At 32.2% G+C, this 26,782-nt stretch overlaps 2 protein-coding genes across 9 annotated transcripts in view; one reads left to right on the plus strand and one right to left on the minus strand.

The window, feature by feature from the left end:
• LOC145230352 (prominin-1-A-like) lies at nt 1–26,458 on the plus strand. Of its 8 annotated transcripts, none has more exons than XM_080095762.1 (24): nt 1–147; nt 389–500; nt 895–965; nt 1,531–1,563; nt 3,517–3,725; nt 7,015–7,199; nt 8,186–8,275; nt 8,877–9,079; nt 9,701–9,727; nt 11,094–11,232; nt 12,026–12,185; nt 12,654–12,800; nt 12,934–13,060; nt 13,838–13,935; nt 15,985–16,128; nt 16,488–16,575; nt 18,410–18,493; nt 18,595–18,735; nt 19,133–19,282; nt 20,131–20,220; nt 20,822–20,937; nt 21,742–21,783; nt 22,303–22,338; nt 24,719–26,458. In XM_080095762.1, exons 1-24 carry the CDS (start codon nt 58–60, stop codon nt 24,750–24,752), a joined length of 2,616 nt encoding a protein of 871 aa, XP_079951888.1. In that variant the 5' UTR covers nt 1–57; the 3' UTR covers nt 24,753–26,458. The 8 variants fall into 8 exon arrangements, with proteins under 8 accessions (XP_079951888.1, XP_079951889.1, XP_079951890.1 ...); XM_080095763.1 differs by lacking the exon at nt 13,838–13,935 and adding an exon at nt 14,988–15,070; XM_080095764.1 differs by lacking the exon at nt 24,719–26,458 and adding an exon at nt 23,492–23,530.
• Nucleotides 26,112–26,782, minus strand: part of LOC145230353 (transmembrane 9 superfamily member 2-like) — an 11,494-nt gene continuing 10,823 nt past the window's right edge. Inside the window, exon 15 of the mRNA XM_080095771.1 lies at nt 26,112–26,417. Coding sequence (XP_079951897.1) covers nt 26,350–26,417 — 68 coding nt within the window. The 3' untranslated portion in view covers nt 26,112–26,349. The remainder of the gene's footprint in view (nt 26,418–26,782) is intronic.

The following is a 26,782-nucleotide window of genomic DNA, read 5'->3' on the forward strand; positions in this document are numbered from 1 at the left end:
CCATTATTTATTTTGGCAGATTTGCTTACTTTTATATAACATTTATTACTAGTGAATATGGATTATACGTTATATGTTGCCATATGTATATTGTCTTTATTGTCCGGGTGTTCGGCACAAAACGTCACATATGAAGATTTGCCGCAGGTCAGTATGAAAATATGAATTACAAAGCACAAGAGGGGCACATTTTAACATTAAAGGGTGCATGTTTTCTAACCATTTTTTGCAAAGCTGTGGCTTTGGTGGGTTAAACAAAAATGAAACAAATACCTAGAATCACAACTTTGGCATAGTCGAGATTTGTTATGTAAATGTAACTATAAACTTAGCATTACCTTTTTAATTGTTGTGCAACTTACGCTTGCTAAAGATTTTCTATATTTAGGGAACTTACTCAGAAGTATCTGTTGAAATCAGCGTAAGCTCCCTAAGTCACCTGTATGTAATGACCAGGGAGTTTGTGAACATTGTGTTCAAACCGTTTTCTGCAATTGAAGGTATGTGACAAGTAGCCAGAGATATGATTTAAAAGAGTAAATGTTATTTTCTTTACTTGAATGGGTACCATCAATTTATTCGCTCGATCGTGCCAAAACTATTGTAAAGTAAAGTTTTTGTATTCTTCTGAAAAACCTATGATATTTTATGTATCTTTTTTAAAAGTTGATGTTGGATGCAGTGTTTTTTAAGGTGTTTTGGGGGACCGAAACGGTCCCCCAAATTTCTCCAGCGGTTTCCCAAAATTTGGACTTGCAACTACAACTACAGTTTTTGGTATTTAAATGAAACACTTGCGGTCTCTTAAAACTACTTAGCGGTCACCCAAACCAAACCTTAAAAAACCCTGGTTGGATGTATTTATATGTTGAATAAATATCTTGTTGTGCACAGAATTCATCTACAGTATAGTGACAGAAAACCAAGGGAATTTTCTAAATGAACTTCTGGCACAATGGCAAACAGTAAGTGTGCGAATGATAGAAAAACACTTTTACAAATATTGAAGTAATTTTGCTGGTTTGGATGTATACCAATTTTTGGGTTCTAACTTAACTAATGTAAAAGATATATCATTAATCTTAACCTATACAGTACAACTAAATGGTCATTAGAGATAGATTTTATAGCATAATTTAGTATTTTAAAACCACCTTTTCTATTTCTCCTTTTTAGAAATAATGTTTATTCAGAAGGCGTTATTATGCCATGACTTTTGCTCACTTTTTTGCTAAAATTTCAGTCCCCAAAATGTTACATTTTATTATTTGGTTGAATTATTTTTCTTATTTAAGTTCCAAAAGGTCAATTTCTAATCTATGTTTAATTTTAAACAACATTAATTAATACACTATTTCCATTAAAATAATTGGAATACTTTTCAATTTTCTACATCTACTAAGGTCTAAAATTCTGTTAAATGCTTCTTAAGTCATAGAATGACAAGTTGTCACAAGAATTGTAATGACACATGGGCACTGTTTAGTCATCATAGTTTAAAGTTTTTAAATTTAACTTTACTTTGACTAGTCTTTGCCATGGCACCTGTTCATCGCATACAAGGTATATTTATAGATTGCTTGTACAAGTCATTCATGTCTAGTGCGTAGTTCCATTTAGCTTTCTGTACTGTCATAAGGATGTGTAATAGTGCATTATTTCCCCATACAAATACCTATTGCACAATATTTCACCCATTTCTTTTTCTATCTCCACTTTGAGAAGTCAACCTAAAAATGTTTCGGAAATATATATGTGTTTTACTATTGTTAGTCTATCATTTGTGTGTGTCCACAGGCATTTAGCTTTCATACGTTCTTCTGGTAGGTAATAATGTCATTTTGTGGTAAATGTTCGTATTTGACAATGTCATGTATCATTCAGTGTTGTTTTGAGTGCATGGTCATGTTTAAAACTGTTGTTATATTTTAAACCATGATGGTGAAAGCAACATGTTGTGACATGTATTTAGCCCACTTAGTAATCACTTTGTTGGCAAAAAAACAAAATTAAAAATTATTCCTTTACCATCTTGGGACATAAACATTTCCCTCATTTGAAATAGAAATACATTCTCATTAATGTGATAAATTCCTTTTGCTAAACCTACACTATGATTCACCTTTAAAATCATGAGGCAATTTGACATACACATTTACTGGTGCTTTCCTGATGCTTTATCACCCGATCCCACTGATACTACTTCAAGTGGGTTGTTTTGGGTGATAAGGGTACTTTTCAGTGCATCTATTGGAATGCCATTGTTTTGTGTTGTGTTGGCTAAATTAACTTGCCACTTGATGATTTAACAACTGTTGCTGGTAGAAAACATTTTAACAGTGTGAAAACTCATAATTATACAGTATTTGGGGTTGGGAAGTGTGGAATAAATGAATGTAAATTATTAAATGTACCCTAGAAGTGACTTTGGTGCCTGTTTGTTGTAGCAAACAATATTATGACTTTCCCTACACAGGAAATACCAGCTTGTAAACTTCCTTTATAGGGCCCATGTTAAACTTGGCATTACCTTTTCAATACACAACTCCGTTTTGCATTTAAAGTCCACCAAAACAACTGTATTAATTGTGAACAATCATACACAATATCAAATTTAATTTATTATTATATATCACCACAGTAACGATTTTGATGTTGCTGTTTTTCCACAGTAACCATTTTGAATAATTAAAATCACTGATTTGTGCAATATATACTATTTTCTGCAACAGCCATATAAAATGACTAAAGCTTGTGCATAACATTTGCATAAAATATGAGCTTACAGTACTTCTTTTTGTTGTGGCATAATGATGTTGCATTTGAATGGCATAAATTGGTACTTCTAGTAGCACTGGAACTAATTGTGGTTATTGTTAGAATCTCGCTTTGTCATTGTTTCCTTTGGGTTTTCAGCACTGATGGCCTATTGTGTCCTTAAGCCATGATAAGTGGGGCTTAACTTTCTGTATGTCTTTGACAATCGAATGTTGCTGGTTTTTCAAGAGCCGAATGTATATCTTTGGTTTTGGTTGCCTAGTTGCACTCATTTTGGCTGTTTTATCCCTAAATTCTTTAATGTAGGTTGTTTTACAGCATAATACAATTAACTAATGCACAAAAATGGTAAACTTTATCCATTTTCACACCCTGTATGCACAGTTAAGCATAAAAACAAAAGATTGTCAATGTATGTCTTTGTAGGGTGTAGTGTACAACTGGTGTATAAAAATGTGAATGTCACATTTGTTGGTTTATGTTGTATTTGCCACTGTTGTTTTATATTTTACATTGATGGAAAACATAAAAGCAACTATTACAGTATTATTAAAAATACTTTTAAAAAGGCAACTCAATGCTACTACCCATAAAAAGTGATAAAAAAATATTAACTTTATTTCATTTGTTCTTGTCTGATAAACCATCCTACATGCAAATATATTTGAAAGTCAAAGTGTTTTTGAACTTTACACCTAACTTTACCTAAAAAATATTTACACAAGCTTTAACTTTTAGCTCGCAGCCTTCGAGGTGGGCTACATGACCTGCCTAGTCGCTGGGTGTTTGTTCATCATATTTGTACCACTTGTGGGCGCCATTATGTGCTGCTGCCGAACTTGCTGTGACAACTGCGGGGGAGAAATGACTCAAAAGAAAAGTCGAACCCACAGCAAGTGGAGGCATTGCCTCTGCATATCCCTTTTAATCCTCACTGTGTTTATGGCGTAAGTATGACTTTCATTTAGTTTTGATTTTTTAGGAAGTAAGAGGCATACTAATAAGCTATGTTGTATATTTTTATTGGCACTTTGGATTGTTATATGTGACAGATTTCATAGACAGAATTAAAAAAAAACCTAAACCATGCATTTATTCTCATGTACAGATGCAAGAAAATGTAATATACAAAAAAATCTTTTCAGAAATATACCATCTGTGTTGTCAATTTTATGGCATAATGAGTAGGGGCTGTTATAAAATTTGTCGATAACATTATCATTATCTGTTCAGTACTTACGCATTGTACCAAAAATATACAATTTTGTCATGTGTAAAATGTCAAATACAATGCTTTCAATTGTTTATAAAAACCAGATGCTAAAATACCAAAAGGGTTTTAGCTCTTAGAATTAGATATCCTGTTTGTGAAATGACGTTGACATGCATTGACAGAAATTTGTTGAAGGGAAAAACATATTTGCTCACGTGTCGGTTTGTTTTCTCAGTCATGGGTACAAGTACTCTGGCACTTATTGGCATATCACCACGACGCCAAACAGAAGATAACATCCATGGTGTTGTTTGAACACCAAGGGTTTTATTTGTCTGGAACGTTTACTTTCGTTTTGACTTGGGACCACATACTTTAATGAAAAATTCCGATTTTTTCTAGTGTATAAACTAAAAGGTTTTGGACTTGTTTAAGTTAGTTTTTTGCACCGTTGTATATATATAATGAAACTTTACATTTTGTCTGCTTAAACCTAAAACTTAGTAATTTTGGGAACAATACTAAGTGTTTTTGTCCAATGTTATTAAAGTGGTGTCATGCTATCAAACTACAACAATTTGTAGCCCAATTTGCTGGCTAAAAATGGGATATTAGTTGTATTTTATAAAACACTTGGAAATCTCCCATGGCACACTTAGGTGCTAAGCTACAGTTTTAAAAAACACTGTATATCCCAAACAGAAATGCCAAATTTTATCTAGGACTGGTCAACAAATGTACTTTATCACTGATCCCCATAATGTCATAAGGTTTGGTTACCATAGTGATATATGAATAACAAACAGCAATTTTAACACAATGTCAGAAGCTATAATTCCTTTTAATATACAACACCTTTTTAAACAGCAGGAATTTTGGCCACTTAGAACAATCCATTATAGTGTAATCCCAATGTAAGAGGAGATAAGACTGAAGCCATATGGCACTGTGCATCTGCCCTTTTGTGTATTTAACATGCTTCAGTGATCTATTGCTGGATTAACCTATTTTGTAGACATGGTTATTTGTATCCATTTGCTTGCTCTACCACTTTGAATAGCTTTAAAGATTTAATATTTTTTACACAAGATGTAAGGTTTTGTATTTCACAGTTCATTTGTGCATTAAATTGTTTCAAACAATTTTGAGATGTTGCATTTGCACAAATTTGCATATAACACAAGACTATATATATTGTAGGATTAACCTATTTTACAGACATGCCTGTTTGTACGCAGTTACTTAATTTACCCCTTTGCATTGGTTTAAAGCAAAGGCGGGCAACCTTTTCGCATCCGCGGGCCAAAAAGTAGTGATATAGTGTGGAGGCGGGCCGCATTGATGGTCATGCAATAACATAGCAGTGCTAGGTAAAGTCAAATACGCAATGATTTGGTCTCTGTACGTAACAATGCCTATTGTTAGTAATAAACTAATAACTATCAACATTTAATGTAACAACTCTTTGGTACAAAAATGGGATTTTACACATACATTCCTCCCGGTCGATCAAAATAAAACACGTGTCGCGGGCCGCTCAAAAGTTGCTCGCGGGCCGGATGCGGTGTAAGGATTTAAAGATTTATTATTTTTTGCACACAGTGTAAGGTTTTATACTATACTTTAGATTTAGTTTGTGTATTATGTATTCAAATTTTACTATTATATTTTTTCAGATGTAAAACTTGCCTAAATTTGTACAGAAAACAAGATAGTTTTAATTGTGTATTAACCTAACTTTTACACATTCCTATTTATGTAGAATTCTTTTCCCTACTCCTTTGCAAATTGAATTTTTTTCAAATGGTGTTAGATTTCATAATTTGTTAAATATTGACAGATTTGATCAATTTTTTTAAATGCAAAATTTTGCTAAAAAATTCGACACAAAAATAGAAACCCTGAAAATTGTCCCCATTGTTATATCAAGTCAGTTCAAATGTTATCGAATAAGAAAGTGAAATATGCTGTTTTGTAACATGCCAGTTAATTATCGATTTGTGAGATAACAACCACTTTTACCCAATGATACTCTCATCTCATTAAATAATTATCACATCAAAGCCTACTGGTAGAACACATCTTTGATAAATTTTCACTCATGTTTTTCTGTCAGCCTTTTTTCATTTCTTTCTCTTGGATGTAATTTGACACCGTTAAGTAGGAAATTATGGAAGTGATATTTTTTCTGCCTGGGATGCACAGGCTGATCTCTGTTTAATACCCTAAACCAGACAAAGCTTTATTTTAATAATATTTGACAATTCTTATCTGTATGATACTAAAACAGAAGGTTAAATTCCAAACACAACATTAGTTTGTTTTAAATTTTAACCAAATTTTAAACATTGATAAATTTTAGAAATTCAACCTGAAGGCAGGTAGAAAACATTTCAGCAATTATTAAAGTAATATTTTGTTTATTCGACCAACAGAAGTAGTGCCAACTGAGAGAGAAAAATTTACTCATAAAACTAATTCGACTGAAATACAAATGCACAAAAACACACAATACAATTTGTGGTTGGAGGCCTATAGCCAAACATTCGATACAATGTGCATTTTATATTTAACAAGCATTTTAATGACAGACACATTCAACAGTCAAAGTTACAAGTGCCTTTTTAAATGCTTCATAAAGCTTATATGTTGACATCAAATTATATGCAAATTGGGTCCTGTTAATATTTGTCCTATGAAACTGTTCAGAAAAAAAATGTTCAGTTTGAAAAAACAAACAGGATTTTTGTATGGCCGACAAGACGCTGATAGATCTATTTTAGGCTAACATGGCCGACTGGCAGTTTTTAGTTAAATAATAACCTTCCATGTTCGCCCTGTTTCAAAAATATATATACAGCATAGGGTTGACTGATATTTAAACAAGATGTACATATATCCTTGGTTGAAAATCACCATGTGTTCGAAGCTTTATAATTGTTTTAAATGAACATTTAAATGCATTTGTGCATTTGCTGCAATCACCATTTTCCTAATATATATATATATTTTTTGTTTTATAGGGTTCCATGTGTTTTTGTGTTCCTGACTAACGAATGGGTGACAGACGTTGTACAAATAATTCCTGAGAAAACAAATGAATCTTTGAGCAATATTATAAAGTACCTTGACAATGTACCTGTGCAGTTCGATTATGTGACTGATCAGTACAGTCTTCTCGATGGAAGATTACGAAATGAAGTTAACAGTAAGTATTCAGTAAAACATTTTTCCAAGGTATTTGTAGTATTTAGACATGACAAATAACGAAGCATAGGTACCCAGTTTGTAGAGCTCTTCTGGCAAATGTATTTTATTCTGACGTTTCGACGTCCTATACAGGTCATATTCATCAGGGTAAATAACACTGAATGCATAAGCATAGGTATAAAAGCTTCTCGTTTTGTTTGACAAAGTTGACAGATGTTTTAGCAAAAAAACTTTGTTTGATCTATAGTGGGTACATATTGTACAAAATAACCAAAATTCCTTATTTGGGTACTGACCCATTGAATATAAATAAAGGTTTTTGGTAAAAACCCCAAAAAATTTTTTAAACATAAAAATGGGATGCAAATAAAAAGGATATATATGTGAAAAAACTATTAAAACTAAACACACCTAAGGTATTGTAAAAAATATAAAAAACAAAGTGACATTTGACAGGCTACCAAAGAATACTGACTTTTGTTGTATACCAAAAAAACTGTACATTTTCCAAGTAATACATTTGGGCCTGGCTCTTAAAATTTGTCGGAAATTGTTTTGTACCAAATTCAACGTAACAGCACACCCATAATTTCAAGTGCCCACAATATTGTATTTATTCAGCCATGTCACCCAACCTTATTGCGCTTGTTGTGTTCAAGATAATTATATGTTGTAAATTTAATGGTCTTGTCAAATGTAAATTTTTGGTTTAATTTTTTTGTTTCAATTTCTTTACTGACTAGAAATAGGGTATAAATTTGAATTTAGTTTTCAAATCTTGATATTTTTCTGACTAGAAAATAGGTATAAATTTGAATTTTTGTAGTAAGGAAAATGACTTGTTTGTACAAGGAAACCATATAGCATTTCCATGTACAAATTAAAATTGAAAAACATACATATTGTAATGTTGAAATTATGTGACAAAACATTGCTTTGTTTTCATCATAACTTTTTTAAAATCTTACTTTTACTTTTTTTCAGATATTGATCAATCGGTCGGCGTACCAGTGCAACAACAATTTAATGGTGCAGCCCAACCTGTGTTTGCTGAATTGGAAACACTTTCAGCATGTAAGTGGTGGAAAATTTAAGCACAGAAAATTGCTTGCTCTTGCTTGAAGTAAAAACAATTCGTTGTTCTTTTTAGGCCCTAACCTTTTTTGCAATGTTCTCAGTTTTTTAATCATCACATCACAAAAGAATTGTTTTTTTGTTTTTTTTAAAGAAGGTTATATTCATGATAAGGTTAAACCTGTGCAGTTAAAGAATGAACTACACATTACACTACCATCATATTTCTACTTGTTGTTGGCTTAAGTGTGCAAGTCAGGGGTTTTTAACCAGGGGTGCACACACTCATACAAAACCCAGGGGAGTGCGAAAACTGCTTAGTCATTTGAAAGGGGTGCAGCAAGAAAAAAAGGTTAAGAACCACTGGTGTAAGTGATTACACAGGACTTGTATGAGCAGCTAGGTGAATAAAAAGCGTTCCCTGGGAGTTTTAGGTGATAAACATCCAAAACGGTGTGAACTTTTGTCCCAATGATTTATAATTGTCTTTGAATATTATATATGTCACAAGTTTTTGTTTACACCACATCTTTAGAAGTACAATCTTTTTAAACTTTTTTTTTACAAAAAAAAATTTACAAAAACTGATTTATTTTTTTAGTATCAAAAACAACTCTTGCACAACTGGAAGCCGTTGACAGTGCAACAAACAACATAACAACCAGTGTATCTGGTATTGAATTTGCATTGGACACTGTACGAAATAACATTACTACTGCAGTTAGCGCCTGCAATGGAACAGCACTTTGTGACAGTGTATCGAGCACAGCTGACCAGCTTACCTTGGGAGGGAACTTTTCATCTGTAAGTTTTAAAGTAGCTCTGTGTTAAAATTTTGTTTACTGTGTTTGTAAAAGTATCTTAATTGGTTGGTTAGGCACTTTTATACAAAAAAGTAGCAAGCTTTTGTTAAAGTGAAATGGTTGTGCAGGTGTGAGTCTTTTAAGTATGTTATTGTGAGTAAAATTTGTGTAATTGTGTGTGAATGAGGCAATTCAATTTAATTGAAGTAATTGCTTACAATCAACTGGTTACAATATTTTCAATCAATTTTTGGCCTAATTGCCATGGGTTAAATGTGTGCAAATTAATCATTACAATATAAACCACACATTTTGTCGAATTAACCCAGAAACATGTTTGTGTTTGCACCTAAAATTAGTAAATGATTAAAACTATCGATATTTTAGACTAAGTTCTTAAATGCTTGCTTCATACCTAAATTTTAAAATTGCACTTTATATATTTACGACCTAACAAAGTAGTGAATTTTCTGTAGGATTTTTGTCATATTTCTGGGGAAAATTTTTAAAACAATATTACTCATGTTAGTGAAAGAATAAGTATCATGATCATATTTCATGAGCAATTAATTTCCACTAATTGTAGTTTTCTAATTTTTTAATCACTTTTCATCAACTGCAGAACAGTTCAGGACAATTCCTACAGCAGGTTTGCTAATGGGTGCATTATTTACCTTTGCATGAAAAAAACAATAATAACACATTTCTGCATCCTCACAATGATTACTCTGCAATGTCTAACAAAATTTCAAGCACCGGGTTGTGTTTTTTTCATTTTTTCCTATCTATTTCAAAAAGGATTTTTATGATGGGACATCTGATTAGAAAAATATATATCTAAACAGCTACTGTAGACCTTTTGAAGATTAAAAATTTGATTTTTTTCATTTGTTTGTTTGAATTCAAATCAAGCTCTCAATATCAAGCGATCACATGATTTTTTTATGTTGTAAAGAGATAAAAGCTGATGTTTGAGGAAATTCACCACTTTTAGTTTGTTCAGGCATTAAAATGGCCCTAATGCCAATAGCAAATTGACACTTCATGTAAAATGTCGTTTATTATAAGCTACATGGTATGAAAATAAAAATCTCATTTAACCATGAATGTAAACCCATCCAACGATGTTTGACTATAAGACATACTTTTTTATTCTCTGTAACTTTTTGAACTACATTACTTGCTGGAACCCCTGGTGTGGATACTTAAACAATTTAAATGCTAGTAAATATATAACAACGGTGCAAAATATGAATAAAGGAAAAGTCAACGTAACATGTTTGGTGCATAAGGTGTCTGCATGGCCTTTTTTTCCTGTGTAAATTTTATTGACACTCCACTTGCTTATTCAAAGGGTTAAAGGCAGAAATAACATACAGCTTGCTTCTGATAAGAAATCTTTTTTGTGCATGTTTTATTCAGCTGCGTGGGTGGGCACTATTTAGTGTTTTTGTTTGAATTGGGTTTAGAGTCGCATGTTTGGGCACAAATAGAATGTTCCTACTCCATGTTTTATTTCTTATTCAAGTAAAATAAAAAACAAACACAAAAAGTGACACAGATAGATCCAAGACAAGTAATTCTGTGTTCAACTGCTAGATATTTGTAGCCCAGAACTCCAAAATATATCAAATAAAGTGTTTTACACACATTTCTGTGCAGCAGACTCTAGAAAGACAGTGGCCAATAAGACTACTTGCTCATCCACATAAAAATTCCGACATTTAAACATGTTTTTTAAACCTTCCATGAGACAAATTAAAGACCCTAAAGTTTTTTGTTGGGCATTAAATTTAGATTTGGGAAAAACATACTTTATCACAAGCAGAAAACCAAAATAAAGCTTTTCAAATTTTTGGCAAATTTTATTGAAATACTGTCCAATAATAAAACTATTCAGAAACAAAATGTGTATTACATAATATTATCCACCCCACTGAAATATTTTGTTATGTGTGTGAATAAATATGCTTTAAGTAAAATAAACCAACTTGACAGTGTATACTTTTATTTAGCTTGATGATCTGAGCAGTCAAATTGCCAAAATCAACGAAAGTTTAAGTTTTGATATTGATGGTGCCATTGCTGACGCTCAGAAGCAGATTGATGACATTCCTGCTATTGTGAAGAACAACAGTGCTGCAGTAACAGATGGTAAATTGCACCATGCTTTTGTACATGTTACCTTGATACAGTTGGTTTCAGTTATTTGCATCCTGTTACATTGCTTAATCTGTTTAATTGCATATAGATTTTGAATACCATGTAACCTTTACTGTTTATAATAACTGGATAATGGCATAATTCGGTGAATTGAATTAAAGCTGCACCAAGCTGGAAATAGCTGTACCATATAGGACATTATAAAACATAAATAGGTGTTTTTTAAGATACAGTTTTCAACAATTTGTAGTTTATAAACTTAATGCATTTACTTGTTGGCGCGAACCTGGGTATGCCACATACCCAAAAATCAGACTAACATTTGTCATGCTTTATATGCTTTTAAGAAATTATTCTGAACTTCAAATCAATGCAATGCAAAAGAAACAAAATTTGATTTCAAACATGGGTATTGTCTCACAACCAAATAATTGTTCACATTTATTGCCATTTTGAATCGATCTAGGGTAGATTTAGAATTTAAACGTTTGTAACATGGTAAAATGCAACAGTATTATTTCAAAGAGAAACATGTGGTGTTTTTTATTTTGTTTAATGCAGTGGTAACTTGCACAGACATGTGTTCATTTGCAACAGTTGTATAGGGGCCTGATCTGAGAATTGTGTTGGGCGCTGCTCATAAACTACAAGCAATATTACCCTATCTAGCAGAAAGAAAGATTTTTAGTATTTCTTGATGACATTTAATGTGGCATACCTGAAAAAAGTTGGAGTCCTGCACAGTATTAGATTCATAATCAAAATTTCTAAATTACTTTTTTAGAACTTTTAAATTCTCTGAATGACGTTAACAATACTATTGAAAGTTCCATTGCTTCATTACCACTTGACGAAGTGACCAACTTGAAAAACCAAATTTCCAATTTCGATGATACAATATCAAATGCTTTTGATGTTTATAGCAACAATTATGACATATATAGGTAATTTTACAATGTAAAATTGTTTGTTGGTTATGTTTAAAAATTGCTCTTTAAGGGGTTTATGTGATTTTCTAAAACATTTACGTTCAATATGCCTGCTTATGTAATACATCAATGTTTAATTAGATTTTTTTATAATGTAATCTTTTTGTTTGTAATATAAAAAATATAGATTTTTCTGTTTTCATGAGTTGTTTAATCAAATGTGTAACTTGTATGTATGAGAAACAAACACATTTTTTTCACACATTAAAACTTGTCATCTTATTAAAACTGATCCAAAAATGTGAAAAGTGTTTTGAAAGTCACACAAAAACATCAAAATATGCAATGATTTTAGCTGTTGTTTATAGTGAGGGTAAGTAGACCTGCATGCAATACACCCTTTAAAACAGTTTGTTGTCCCCAAGGGAGTCAAAAAGAGCAAGGTCAAAGTAAACTGCATTTTATGCATTTGATGTTCTGCAGATACGCTGCAGGAATCGTGCTTGGAAGTCTGGTCGCCGTCATCTGTCTCTTTTACTTATTGGGATTGTTTTGTGGATGTGGGGCTTACAAGGCTGATCCATCCAATCGGCCATGCATCTCCAACTGTGGTGGACTCTTGATTATGTCGTAAGTTATCAAGTTTAAAGAGCTTTTCTGGCAAAAAAAAAAACTGACAACATGACCACTTCTGTTGTAACTAAGTTGCTAAAATGCATATGAATAAGTAGTATTTTTTTAAGTTCTTTTGTTTAAATTTTAGTGCTGTTGGTTTCTCATTTATTTTCTCATGGTTGTTGATGATCTTGGTGACACTCAGCTTTACTATTGGAGGACATGGGGAGCGATATGTTTGTCAAAACTTTGAGTCACCCTATGAAGGCCTAAAGGTAAAAAAAAACTTTGAGTCACCCTGTATAGGCCTAAAGATAATAGTGACATATTGAAAACTAATAACATTTCTATAGGGCCTGTTAGACTGTTTAGTATGTATGGTTTACCTGATTAGGCAATGTTCTTTTCAAAATATAAGATAGAACAAGAACATTTTAAAATAATTTTGAAAAATATCTGTAGTTTTGATTTATTTGACTTTTAAAATGTATTAAGTGTTTTTTGTACTCTAGGATAGACACCTAAAACAAAAATTTGTAACACACATAAATTAGAAAATTTGGCAACATTTAGCCAAACTGTCGGTAAGTTTGTAAATGACTTTTCCTGAGAACAAATAAATTTCACAGCTATTTGCCTTTTATTGATTTGGTGTTTTTTCCCTTTGCTTTCCGGCCGAAGTTTTAAAAGCTCTTTTGTTTGCGGGTCCATAATAAATGTCAGAGTTGGGTGTTTGAACTCCATTCCTGCTTGTTGAATTAAAAAGTTATTCTTTAACTTTTTACCTGGAACTTAGCACAGCTATAAATGAGCTTTCTTTGTAAGTTTGATTTTATTTTTTTGATAAGTTCCACACAATTTAGCAATAATTAAAAAAATCCTTTTAAGAAAACTTTAGAAAAAAATTACCAAACCAACTTTTCAAACCTGTTAAAAAGTTTAAACCTAAAATAAGTGTAATATGCTGAATGTTCCACACAAAAGTATTTTTAACGTCAAAAGTATTTTTAACACCAAAAGCATTTTTAAATATTTCCTAATTTTTCTACAAGTTTGCTGATGATGTTTTATGGAACTTTTACGGAAGTGTGCTCGGTACCTCACTTTACGGGTCACCGAACATTGACCTCGATATAAGTGATGTCATTATGTAAGGTTCTGCATGGGTGAATACATGTTTGTCTGTCATCTCTAGATGATGTAAATGTTGAATGTTGTAAAACAAATCTGTTGATATTTTTTATCCCGAGTTATTTTGCGAATTTATTTTAATAACGTTAATGTTTGGTTCTGTTGGACTTACTCACATTTAGCTAATCAAAATTTGTCAAAACAATGTGATGTTTAAACAGCACAAATCGCTATGGTTTGAAAAACGCTACTTAAACTCCTACCAAAACAGAAATCAAACTAAGTTGGCAACATTAAAAAACTTTTTACATACCTGAGTCGTTATTTTAGGATTGATAGTTTTTATTACTTTCTCTTCTCTGTGTCAACATACCTTTCTGACAAACCACATAGCGTTCGGATAGTAAAAAATTATTTTATAGCTTTATTGATTTCACATTGTAACTAATCGCATTATTGGTATCTTGTCTGTGTTTACAACTTAATGTGGGACATAAAAGTCATCTATATGTATTGCCTAGATACCACCAATGTTAAAACCAAACCAAACAAACCAAAATATTTACATGTTTAATGATTTCAATTTAGTTTTTAGATAGCCAATGAACATGTTGAATGTCAAATATATACAGCATTAACAACAGTTGTTCTTAATAATTTTCCACATTTAATTCAATTTTTTTGTGTACCTAAAAATAGAATAACAAAGTGTTAAAAAAGACGAAACCACAAATTAAAAAAAAACTAAAATAAAATGTTTAATTTTTTGAAAATCAGGTGTTGTTAGGAATAAATACAATGCCAGCAACATGGTACAGCAAATGTCATATTTCCTTGTTTCAAATAAAACTACCGGTTTTTCAGAGTAAAAACACAAAAATGGATTTTCTCAAATCAGTTTTTAAAGTTAGTTAAAAAAAGCAACCATAGAAGAAGAACAATGAATTATAATACAATTTTATGAACAAAACCATTGTTTTCATTAGAAAATATTGTGTTGTGTTCACATAGTTACTTCATACATTGTATTGTGATGTTTGTGTCATTGTGGTCTTGTATATTTCATTGTAGTTCACTGACCGGATTTTGAATGGAAGCTTAGATGATACACTTCAGATGCCTGGAGCCAACATTACTCTTTATGGCATTGTTGAGTAAGGTTTTTATGGACAATAATACTTTGGAACACTAAATATGGATCTAATCATTAGTTTAATGATAAAAAAACGACTCACATACACATAAAAATTGACATGCTTTATGCCATCATCAGTGATATGTCGGGCCATTATTTTCATCATTAAATTATTGTTTAGTCCTAAAATATTTGCCACAATGTCTATACAGTACACCTTGATTAATCCGAGCCCGATTGGATCCAAAAAAATTATCTGGATTAGGCGAGTATCTGCATTAACTAATGTCAATTAGTTCAGGCCCTATTAAACTACAAATCATTTGTACTTTTGATGAATTAAAGGAAGGTCTGAATTAATCAAATATGGTTTAAACGAGATTTACTGTATTTTCTAGATTTAAATCATTGTGGATGTTTACATATGTGATTCGGGTTAAAAGCAAAGTTTTTTGTGACCAATCAGAATATGCAAATAACTAAAATTGTTCCTACTAAAATATATCTTTCCTAAATTTACTAATAGTCTACAGTTTTGGATTTAGTATGTGATAAAACACCCCTTGCATTTAGCCAGAATTACCTTCAATGAAAAAATATTTACCTATTTGTCAAGGGTTCGCATAAGAATTGGTGAATAATACGGTCACAATGAAAAAAAAACCACAATTAGTGTTAAAAATATATAAAATAAAAATAGATTTGTTTAAATGTCTTTTGTGTCGTTTTTTATGTAGTATGTGAGAGCATTAGTAATTGTTTTGTGTTTAACTATTATTTATATGTCGAAAATTTGTATGTTTGCATGTGTTAAGCTTTTTATCAAAATCATTTATGTGTTTTTCTAGTTGTTACAAAATCTACGTTAAAGCCTTTATTTTGGTCACATTTACCAAAAATATGGATAAAGTTTTTACTTCTGTTTCTCAATAGATCTTGTCAGGCAAATGCATCAATCTACACTGCACTGAAGCTAGAAAATCGGTTCAACGTAACAGAATTTGTTGCAAATGCCACAGAACAAGTCAAAAATCTGACAGATATGGTTGCTTCCTTTAATGAACCTATCAACATCACGTAAATATTTATTTTTTTCTTTAAATCATTATGAGTGTAAACTAAAATGCTAACCTAAAAAAAAAATTTTAACAATGTTCTTATAAAGGTCCAAAACATGTTTTTTCATAATTTTGAAGTCAAAGTTGCTTTTATTGCTGTTGTCAAAAAAGTTACAAATGTAATAATCTCCAATTGTGTACTACAAGTACAGAAATAAAAATTTCCAAAAATTATTAGTAATTTTAAATAATAATCCATGTGTTTTTACCATATATATACATATCTGTTTTTGTTTTTAAACTTCTTTCAAAATTATGCTTAATGGTAACAAATCAAGAAAACATGTTTCTTTAATTTGTGAAAAACTTTATTGACAGGATTTATACCCCAGATGTCGAGCAGGCTTTGAACGATCTAACCACCTCTGGATTGGATTCTATAAACTTTACTGCATATTTGGAAACTGTAAGTAAAATAGCTACTTTAAATAAAAACAATTTACTCAAAAAGAGTGACAGACAATCAGCGTCAGTTAAATCTTTTATGTATAAAAATGAAACACAAAAGCCATAATGTTAAATACTAAACAAGTATTCAACTGTCAAAACATACTGAACCAATAAAAACAATGGAGAAGGTCTTTAACAAAGACCAATGTGTTTTCATTTTCAAATCTGATTTTATGTCGTATGAAACTGTTTGTGTTTGAAAAGTTATTTTTTATACTACCTAGCCTAGATCTCCAAATAATATACCTACAACGCTAAATTTTCACAGAATTTAATTATTATGGGTCCCCTTCCCTGAAGGGGACACATATTGATTTTACTCAAAACGTTTTTGTTTTGTTTTGTTTTCTTCTACCCAAAGTTTGTCCGACTCGTTTTTCCATCAAATCCTTGATGGATTTGGATGAAATTTACACAGATGGTAGATGTAGTTATGTAGATGTGCATCCCACTTTGTTTTTGTTGATAACCCCAGTATTTACCCCGCTAGCCCCCTAAAATGGGTATTTTTTCCCCGAAGTTTGTCCGACTCGTTTTTTCATCAAATGTTGGATGAATTTGGCTGAAATTTACACAGATGGTAGATGTAGTTATGCAGATGTGCATCCCACTTTGTTTTTGTTGATAACCCCAGTATTTATCTCGCTAGCCCCCTAAAATAGGTATTTTCCCCCGAAGTTTGTCCGACTCGTTTTTCTATCAAATGTTTGATGGATTCGGCTGAAATTTACACAGATGGTAGATGTAGTTGTGTAGATGTGCATCCCACTTTGTTTTTGTTGATAACCCCAGTATTTATCCCGCTAGCCCCCTAAAATGTTTTTTTTCCCCCGAAGTTTGTCTGACTCGTTTTGCCATCAAATGCTTGATGGATGTGGCTGAAACTTATACAGATGGTAGATGTAGTTATGTAGATGTGCATCCCACTTTGTTTTTTGTTGATAACCCCAGTATTTACCCCGCTAGCCCCCTAAAATGTTTTTTTTTTCCCCGAAGTTTGTCTGACTCGTTTTGCCATCAAATGCTTGATGGATGTGGCTGAAACTTATACAGATGCTAGATGTAGTTATGTAGATGTGCATTCCACTTTGTTTTTGTCGATAACCCTAGTATTTACCCCGCTAGCCCCCTAAAAGGGGTGAGTTTGTAAACAATGTCAGAATTGGCTAACATTTGGATAGCTTGTAAAGTATGCCAATTATCGTTATTGCGCCATTGCAGTTCGGGGGTTGTTAACAGCCCTTTGACGTCAGAAACATTAACGGTTGTTGCTCAAAACACCTCTAGTGGTTGAAATTTTAAACGTTGGCAGATTGGACTGAAATTTTGCAGTACTATTGATTGAGTCATTGTGGTTTCCTACTTTTAAGTTTGTGTGTGTTGAACCTCAATTACTTATCCTACTAGCCCCCTAAAATGAGTTTTTTAATTTAAATAGTTTTTACTCCATATAGCATATTTAGATATGCACAGTACCAATCACTGTGTTTGTCTTCACAATACCAAACTTACTCATTGTTATCTATTGAATTGCATTATTTTCAACTTTGCATGTGTGGGGACCCATGAGTTTTTGCCTGCAGAAACAACCAAGGTTATAAAAGACGATGGCTAATATGGGACCCAATACAAAATAAGCATAGGAAATATATTTATGTTTTAAAATAGATCATAGTGTATGTGCAAGGGCAATATGTGCTAAGCCACCCTTCTAGTTTTATTTGCTTTAACAGTACATGGTAACAAGTGTCCTAATAGTTCATTTGACTAAAACTGTCATTGTTTTTCAGATAAATGAAGGAATAACACAGACAGACCTTATAGCCTATGCCCAATTTCTCAACGACACTGCTGACAACCTGACTGCCTCTGTGGTAAAACTTTTTAATTTTAATAGATTTTGAACTGAAATAGACTGCCAAAAAATTTTAAAACTTATTTGACAATAAAACAACACATTTTTTTTATTTTGAAGCCTGCTGTTGCTGACAGCTTGCGACAAAGCTCATATGACTTGGTGGTCATTCAGGAGACAATGGTTGCTCCCTTGGATGAACAACTTACTGTGATGAATACTAATGTTCTCGCTCTTGAACAAACATCCCAAACTCTTAATGTAAGTAATTTATTTTTTTGCAACAATTTTAACTGTTGTCATCTCGGTTTGTACGGGTATTTTTTGCAAAAAATATAAAATACCAAGGCCTTAAGGTGTGGTCTAAAACTAATTGTGCTCAGCCAATCACCTGAAATATTCTAATATCCATGGTATGCTTTTTCATGGTAATAAATAAACATGCTATGAAGAAGTGTGCCTTTGAAAAATCATGTGCATTTGTATTTTAAAAACATATTGATCTAGGGCTACAAGCGCAATAAGGCTTGACACTGGTGTTTTAACTTTGCTTTGCTGCACTAGCCCTGACCTAGTATATTAACAGAGACATCTGTACTAGTGCAAAAAAAGAACAAAATATTTGTTTCACTTGCTAAAGCAATTTTGTTTTTAACAGGACACTGTGAACCAAACTGAACAAGCCTTGATTCAGTTTGATGCATGGGTGGCAAGCAATGGTACAGATGTTGTTCAGGATCAAATTACCATCTTTGCAAACCTTATTGGCGATGATGTTATCGGATATGCTGATTGGCTGGAAATCCAGGTACAAAAATCAGTAGTGAATACAATTAAGTGACAGAAATCATTACCATGACCAATTGAGCTAACCTGTATGTTTTGAGGAACTTAAGAAATGAAAAAATGGAGGCACAAATGAATCTTGTTTTTGGCATAACCTGTTTAATTTATTAAATTACATAGTAACCTCATTGTGAATTTACCGTTACAAAAAAAAAAATTTGAATATTTGCTTTAAAAGAAAAATTAGTATGCCATTAATTTGTATGTGTTCTAAATAGTGATGGGACAATACCAGATTTTGAAGCGAGTACCGATACCGAGTACGAGTACCACATGTATATACCTTCGATACCGAGTACTTAAGTACAGTGTTGTACTTAGTTGTATATCACCTGCTAATTTATCTGCCATGGCCGGCGTACAGGCGTGCACACACACATGCAGAAAAAAGTAATCTCCATACGATAGCGAAAAAAAATCGTAACCTGGCGGAACTTTTTCCCAAATTTGTACTGTCTGAAGCATATACTGGCACAAAGTTTTCAGTGTTCTTATAGTGTAAATCGGCCTTCGGTACTTGCACGTTGGTATCGAAAACTGAGACAAAATATTTCGATACCGAGTACGAGTATCGATACCACTGAAATCGTTCGATACCATCGATACCGAGTACCGGGTACCCGTCCCATCACTAGTTCTAAACACACATTCACATAAAGATTCTTTCCTTGTGATGATTTTTGCTTTCAGCCTGCCATTATGAAAACAAACCAACTGACAAAATTTATGTCATTTTTAAAAATGCTGTTCTTGCAACAGTAATGAAAAACATGTCCTACATATTTACATAACTTCTGTGTTAACTTTCAGATCACCACAAACTTTGGTGCATGTCGCCCAGTGTTTTTGGTCTATACCGAAGTTGTTTCAATTCTCTGTGACTACTTGATGGATGTTTTGGTAAGTTTCCCTTTTCATGATGTAGTACTATTTTATGCCAATGGTTTCCTTTATTTTCATACAATTACCAAACTTGTGTGTTGAACGGTGAGTAGCATATTGTTCATGAGGGCAATATTACCACATTACCACAAAATTTATTTAATATCCACATAAAATATTTTGTTTGTCAGGAGCAATTTGCAAAAATCTGTTTGTGCCTTTGCTATCTTAACTAGGATCAACAATGATCCATAGATTTTGTGCTGTTGTGCCCTGATGGATTTTCATATTTAGTTTTTCATAAACAAGGCAATTTATGGGGCTTTACAGCAAATTTTGTAACCTAAACATTTCAAACCCTTGCGATAAGGTTGACTACACTGGTAGAATGTTGTTACTAGTCTGAAGGATTAGTGTGTTCATTTTTGATCTCTTGAATATGACAGAACAATAGACAAGGCGTACGTCCTTTCGAACTGAAATGGTTTTAAAGATAAAATAAGAAACTCATGAATTCAGGAGATTTAAGCATGAGCAAGTGTAGTGACTCTTGTAAAAACACAAGCATAAACATCGAAAATATGTAAAATGTTTGTAAGATCATGTTATGTTTTCACAGAATGGATTGTGGTTCTCGCTTGGCTGGATTTTGTTCTTCATAATCCCTGCAGCAATTGTGGGAATGAAACTTGCAAAGTTCTTCAGAAATTTCCGAGACTCAGATGAGGATTACAAGTAAGCTTTTGGCAAAAATGATATTTGGTCGTTCCCAGTATTTGCTGATTTTGACATTAAAGTGACATTTACCCGTAAAAAAACCATGGAAACAACATACTTTTTCACTACTCATTAAGTTTTGCTGGTTAAAGGGACTCACATATTTTTCATTAAACACCTTTGCTTGAAGTATTCATTTCATTTTTAGTTTTCATGTGCCAAAATATAAGTCATAGATGCCAGTGGTTCCAAGCCTTTATCGATGAATTCCTCACTATGCAATTCAAAACATTTTCATTCCTCCCCAAATAGACTAAATATGGGATGCTTAACTATGCATAGATCAAAATTGGGTCTTTTATCAACATTATACTTTAATTCCCAGAGCTAGAGTGTCTTTTATAAACTTTTATTTACAAACCATATGTATTTAAATTATAGTAAATTCCTCCCCTCAAGTTCCAAAATTCCTCCCTGGTTGGGAACCATTGTTATATGCTGACAGTATTTAAATTCAATTCACAAAAATATCATAAAATTTTCTTGTTTTCCGTAGAAGTGACAAAAATCCGTATTATACATTTCCCAGAGCAAACATATACAATTAAACTGTAAAGGTAACATATTTCACTGTAAAGTGAAAAAATATATTGTAGGGAGAAATATCTGCCCCAATTTGCCGAAGACATAGATAGACAAACCTAATTTTCTTTGAGCACTGCATGTGTATGATAAAGACAGCACTGCTTTGCGTACTTCCTAATAATTTTCCATGCACGTTGTAACTTTACATTTTTCATGACCACATAAATCTCCTTACAGTGGTGACTGGAATGAAATGGACGGCTACAATCGAAGCAACAAGTGAGTATGGGTTAGAATGGTTGACATTATTCCTGTAACTTGTATTTGATGCTGTTTCATAGCATTTAAAGATTCAGGCATCAAACCTAGCATTGACAAAACCGCCTTCTCAATGTTGTCAACTTCAAACTATGGCTAAGGAAATACAGTAAACCACGATATTTCTAGATTCTGGTCATGGCCTTCATATCCTAAAAATGTTAGTGTAAAAATTCAATCACTCAGTATTAAAATTGAAAAAAAGTCTGAATTGTAAAATATATTTAGGTTATGTCAAAAAGACTCCATAATCATAATACATTGAATGTTTTATTTGTTGTTAAAAATACACAAATCTTGGAAAGTTTTGGAAATGTAAGAGTCACACCAACAAATCAATACACAAAACAGTTGCACAGCCCCAAACTTCTTATTTACTGAAATTTAAAATTTTCAAATGCATTTTAAACATGAATTAGCCATTGTGCAACTTTCACACTGTGACAAAACTAAAAAAAATATAATTTTCATCGCCCGCAGTAATGGAGTTCCTCCCTCGTCAGCTTCAAAGTTTCGGTGAGATTCGACAATGACTGTTGTATTTGTTGCATGGTGTCGAATGGTTACCGTCTATGCAGCATGTTCAGTGCTAAAAAATGCTGTAACAATTGCTACCATCACATGGCAATAATTTGCTATGTTTGACAATTGCACAAAATAATTTGGACATGCATGTGAAGTTTTCGCACTACTTTTAACTATGCTAAACACTTTAACACCTCCCACAGAGCAACACATTTGTATGATGTATGTGTTGATGTGTTTAGGCACAGGTAAATGCACCACAAAAAACACTGTTGTTTAGTTGTTGTTGTTTTTGCTGTTAATAATGCAAACCATGCACATTCACAAGAAGCAAGGTGCATATTGTATATGATCTATAACTCGAATAGGAAGTCCTAACCCAACAACTTGCTTTGAAATGTGTTATTATGAATTTACTACAGTGATTGGCGGTTCTAGTAACAACCATACTTACAGATATATTTAGTGTTGTTGTTTTTTACTTGTTTGTCCATTTCTTTGTACCCTGTGTCTAACAAGAATGACAGAAGTGAATTGAAATTGTAGGAATTGACATGAAAATTATGAAGTAAATTTGACAGCCGTTTTGCCTATTCAGTATAAGTTAATAGATAAATATTCTGAAACAGATAAATATTAAAACTTTACTTTGATAAACAATGGGCCTAAAAATGCCTTTATTTTAAAACCCTTTATTGTTCTATCTAGTGATTCATAACCGGCTAAAACATACTAAACCGGATCTTATTTATGCTTAAATTACATTTCAAACGAATTAAAATGATGTGACTCTTTACTTTATCTACACTTCCTGCTAGTAATTATGCTAGCTATGTGAAATGCAAATGCTATAAGTCTGTTTAATCGCATAACCAACATACAAAGTTTTATATGCAAATACCCAAAGATTTTGTAACATATGGCTACAGTTGACATTTTCAATCTGTATGCAATAAAACAGTTTATGCGATTAACCAGGCTGTATATGTATAAATATACAGTATATTTGTATGGTATTTACCTAATTTCCAATATTTTTAAATTAGCTCAGTGCACAATGTAAACTTGTAGTTTAAACATGTCTATGGTGGTAAACATGGCCACTATTTGAGTCTGAAAAAATGACATTAACTCAATATTCTAGGTTTTGAAGCCCATATGATGGTTGAAGACCATACCGAAGGTTTATATTACTAACCTATTGCTTTGAGACTAAACTAACCCTATCTTTGCATGCTTGCTTTGCTTGGGTAGATTTGTTTCATCGCAGAGGCAAGTAAAATTAAGCTTAAGTGTAACATACATCTGCTTTGAGAGTTTGTTCACTGAGTGATAACATGTAGTGTTTAAATTGGGTTTTTAACAAGCATTGTGAGGCAAATAGGCAAATACAAATTTAACTTCGGAAATAATATTGTGAACTGCACTTGCTTGTACAATGTGTAAAATGTGGTGCTAATCGGTTTTGAATTTTAACATGTTTTTAAAATATTTTAACTTCAATTTTTATGCAGAATGATTATTGTAATAGCAATATTACTAGTCTTGCAGTGATTAAAATGTTTCAATTTTTATTTAAAAAATGCCAAAAAAATTTATATTTATTTTATACTATATTTTATTTGCTGTTTAAATGGCAATTAAAAAATATATTTTTTCCTGCTTTTTTGAAATCTTTTCATGGAAATGTTTGATTAGATACCTTTCACAATTTGCAAAACTAATATATGTGTGTACAAATACTGGATATTTTTGCAACACAAATGCTTCAAAATGGCTTTACAAGTTGCACGTAACAGTTAATTTAATTAGCAATGCACTGCATATAGCTTAAAACTCAAAATCAATTTTTTGCAGTCATTGATTTTGGTAATTTTTTTATCATTAGTTACCTAAACATGATGAAAAGTGTGGAGAAACCATACCCCTCGAATTTTACCACAATATTAATTGTACAATTTTTTTCATCCTATAATGTTGTTCAGTATATGAGGCAAATGACAGTTTTCTTTTGTTTTCAATCTGTCGGTTTGAAACTACAGACATGCAAGTTTCCAATAATTGCTGTAACTAACGACCTAAGGGCCTTTTCAATCCCAAATAAAACATAAAAAGCCAGGTTTTTGAAAAACAGCGCGAACTGTTAATGTGCCATCACCTGAACAAATTATGCTTCGACTGCTAATCAATTTTAATTACAAATTATGTTCCCTAATCTAAAAAAATTAACAAATGGTTTGGAAAGATGTTTTTTGGCTAAAATATGTGTATTCCTGTTACAACATTTAAATTGTTATCTAAATTCGAGTGGTATGGTGCCCATGCTTTTTGACAATGAAAAATAAACTTAACTTGATTTTTATGATTTCAGGTCTGCGAAAATTCATCCGTCGCAGTACTATTGAGAACATGAAGCAAAAATGTTCCAGACCGACCCTTGTCAATCAATGACAACTACTGCTTTCTAGATATTCTAAGATTTTTTATCCGTTTTGCTTTTTATTTGCCTTTCGCTGCTTAATAGCGCCGCATCATTGCAACACATGACGTCTCTTAGGTTTTAAATAATTTCTGCCATGACACTGTGGAAAAGACTTTGTGATGAGGCAATAGCGTGTTTTCCAACATTAATCGCAATAAAGTGGGTTTAATAGCAAGTTTCATACAGTCAACTGTAATTGCGTGTTTGTTAACTAGTTTTAGAATCTATTTGAGGCATTAAACCATTTTTTTAAAGTTTAACAGTGAAAATAACAGCCCAAATAGATGTAAAAAGCTACATGCTTAATATTTCAAATGTTTCGGCAAATGCTCATGCCATTATCAGTGATATGAAGGCCACATCAGTTACACCCGTTTATATTCACTTGGTCATGTGAACCACTTTTACTGTTGACTGTATAAATCTTGTTAAGAAACCTACTTTTATAATCTAAGCTGTTGATAATGCCAACTTTACGTAAGTTAGAGTGCAATCTTAATATGTGCCCTGAGATAAACTAAAAAAGCTACTAATTGGTACAGATTTATAATGCTTAATGTTAAGCAATGTGAAGTCGCATTCAAAATCAAATACTTTGTGTTGAAACTGTAAGCTTAACAACAGGCCTGTATTTTCTAAAAATCCTGAAATTGGTTGCATGCCATTTAAATCGGTAAATTTGTATCACAGGACTTTGTATATTTCAAATATTGTTTATTGGTCTTGACATGACTACACAAGTTCCAAGCTATTTAACTCGTTACCACAAAAAACATTTTTTTGTTTTGCAAAATTCATTGTTTATTTGAGTTCCTTCAAAATACTGACACCAGATGTTATAAATTTTGGTTAAGCTACTAAATTGACATGGTACGCTGCTTAAAAGTTGACTGGGGAATTTGCAACACCTCTGCAGCCAAATTTTTCTAACCTAGAAATAAGTGCGTTTTGAGGTCTTAGATACCTTATTTTTTATTCATGACTTTCGTAAATATTATCATAGACATTTGTACAAGATTTGCGGATTTTCTACAATACGCTGCTTTTAAACTTGCAGTAATTTGCAAACAACTAACAGTATACTGTTATGTAGCTTTTTTGGCAATCAACTTGTCTGCGTACTGCTCATAATTTTCTTTACAAAAATTTTTAGTTTGTTTTTTGTGTATAGTTTACTTTTTTGGTACCAACCAATGTTGTTTTATATATTTAGCTGGTTCATTTTTCTTAAATCTCATTTTTCAATTTTATAAATATAGCACCTGCTTCAACAACCAAAGCATTGTTTTTGTTCCGTGTATTTTATACATAAGATACATATTATATCACTGACTTTCATCTAAAAAACAGGGCGCATTCAGTAATACCAGTATGTACATTTCTTACCAATTTGCATAATGAAACAAACTACACTTAGTATAAAGCGCCAACTGTCCAGAATAAAAATTGTGCGTCATTGCTTTCACAATGTTTTGAAACAATCAAGTGACCGTCGACGCTTGAATTGGAAGATGACTGTCTCAATCCACCTTCACTGCACTGTAAATTTTCCTCACAAACCAGTAACAAGCAGAAAAACCGATGGTACCTGCAAGCGCAAAATAAAATTCTGGTTGATGCTTTGGCAAATTGTGGCATTGATTGGGAAACAAACAAGCACATACAGTTTTAAAAATAGATATAGCTTGGCAGTAGTAGTGAAGTCCCCTAATTTGAAAGCATTGTTGTGAAACAAAGTTAACATAGAATGTGATTCTAAATGTAAAATGACTTATGCATCCCATTTGGCATGCAGTATTAATGGTTAAAGTACACTATAATATTACGGGCATAAACAAAGTAATTGTTAAAGAAGTGCTGTCAACAGGTTAATGCAAAGGTTAAACTTACTGTTTTAAAACCTTTATATTTTTCCCTGTTACCCACTATAACAGTTTTTTTTACAAATATTTG

The sequence above is a fragment of the Phallusia mammillata genome, chromosome 5 (assembly GCF_965637545.1).
Source record: "Phallusia mammillata chromosome 5, kaPhaMamm4.hap1.1, whole genome shotgun sequence".
Taxonomy (NCBI): Eukaryota; Metazoa; Chordata; class Ascidiacea; order Phlebobranchia; family Ascidiidae; genus Phallusia; species Phallusia mammillata.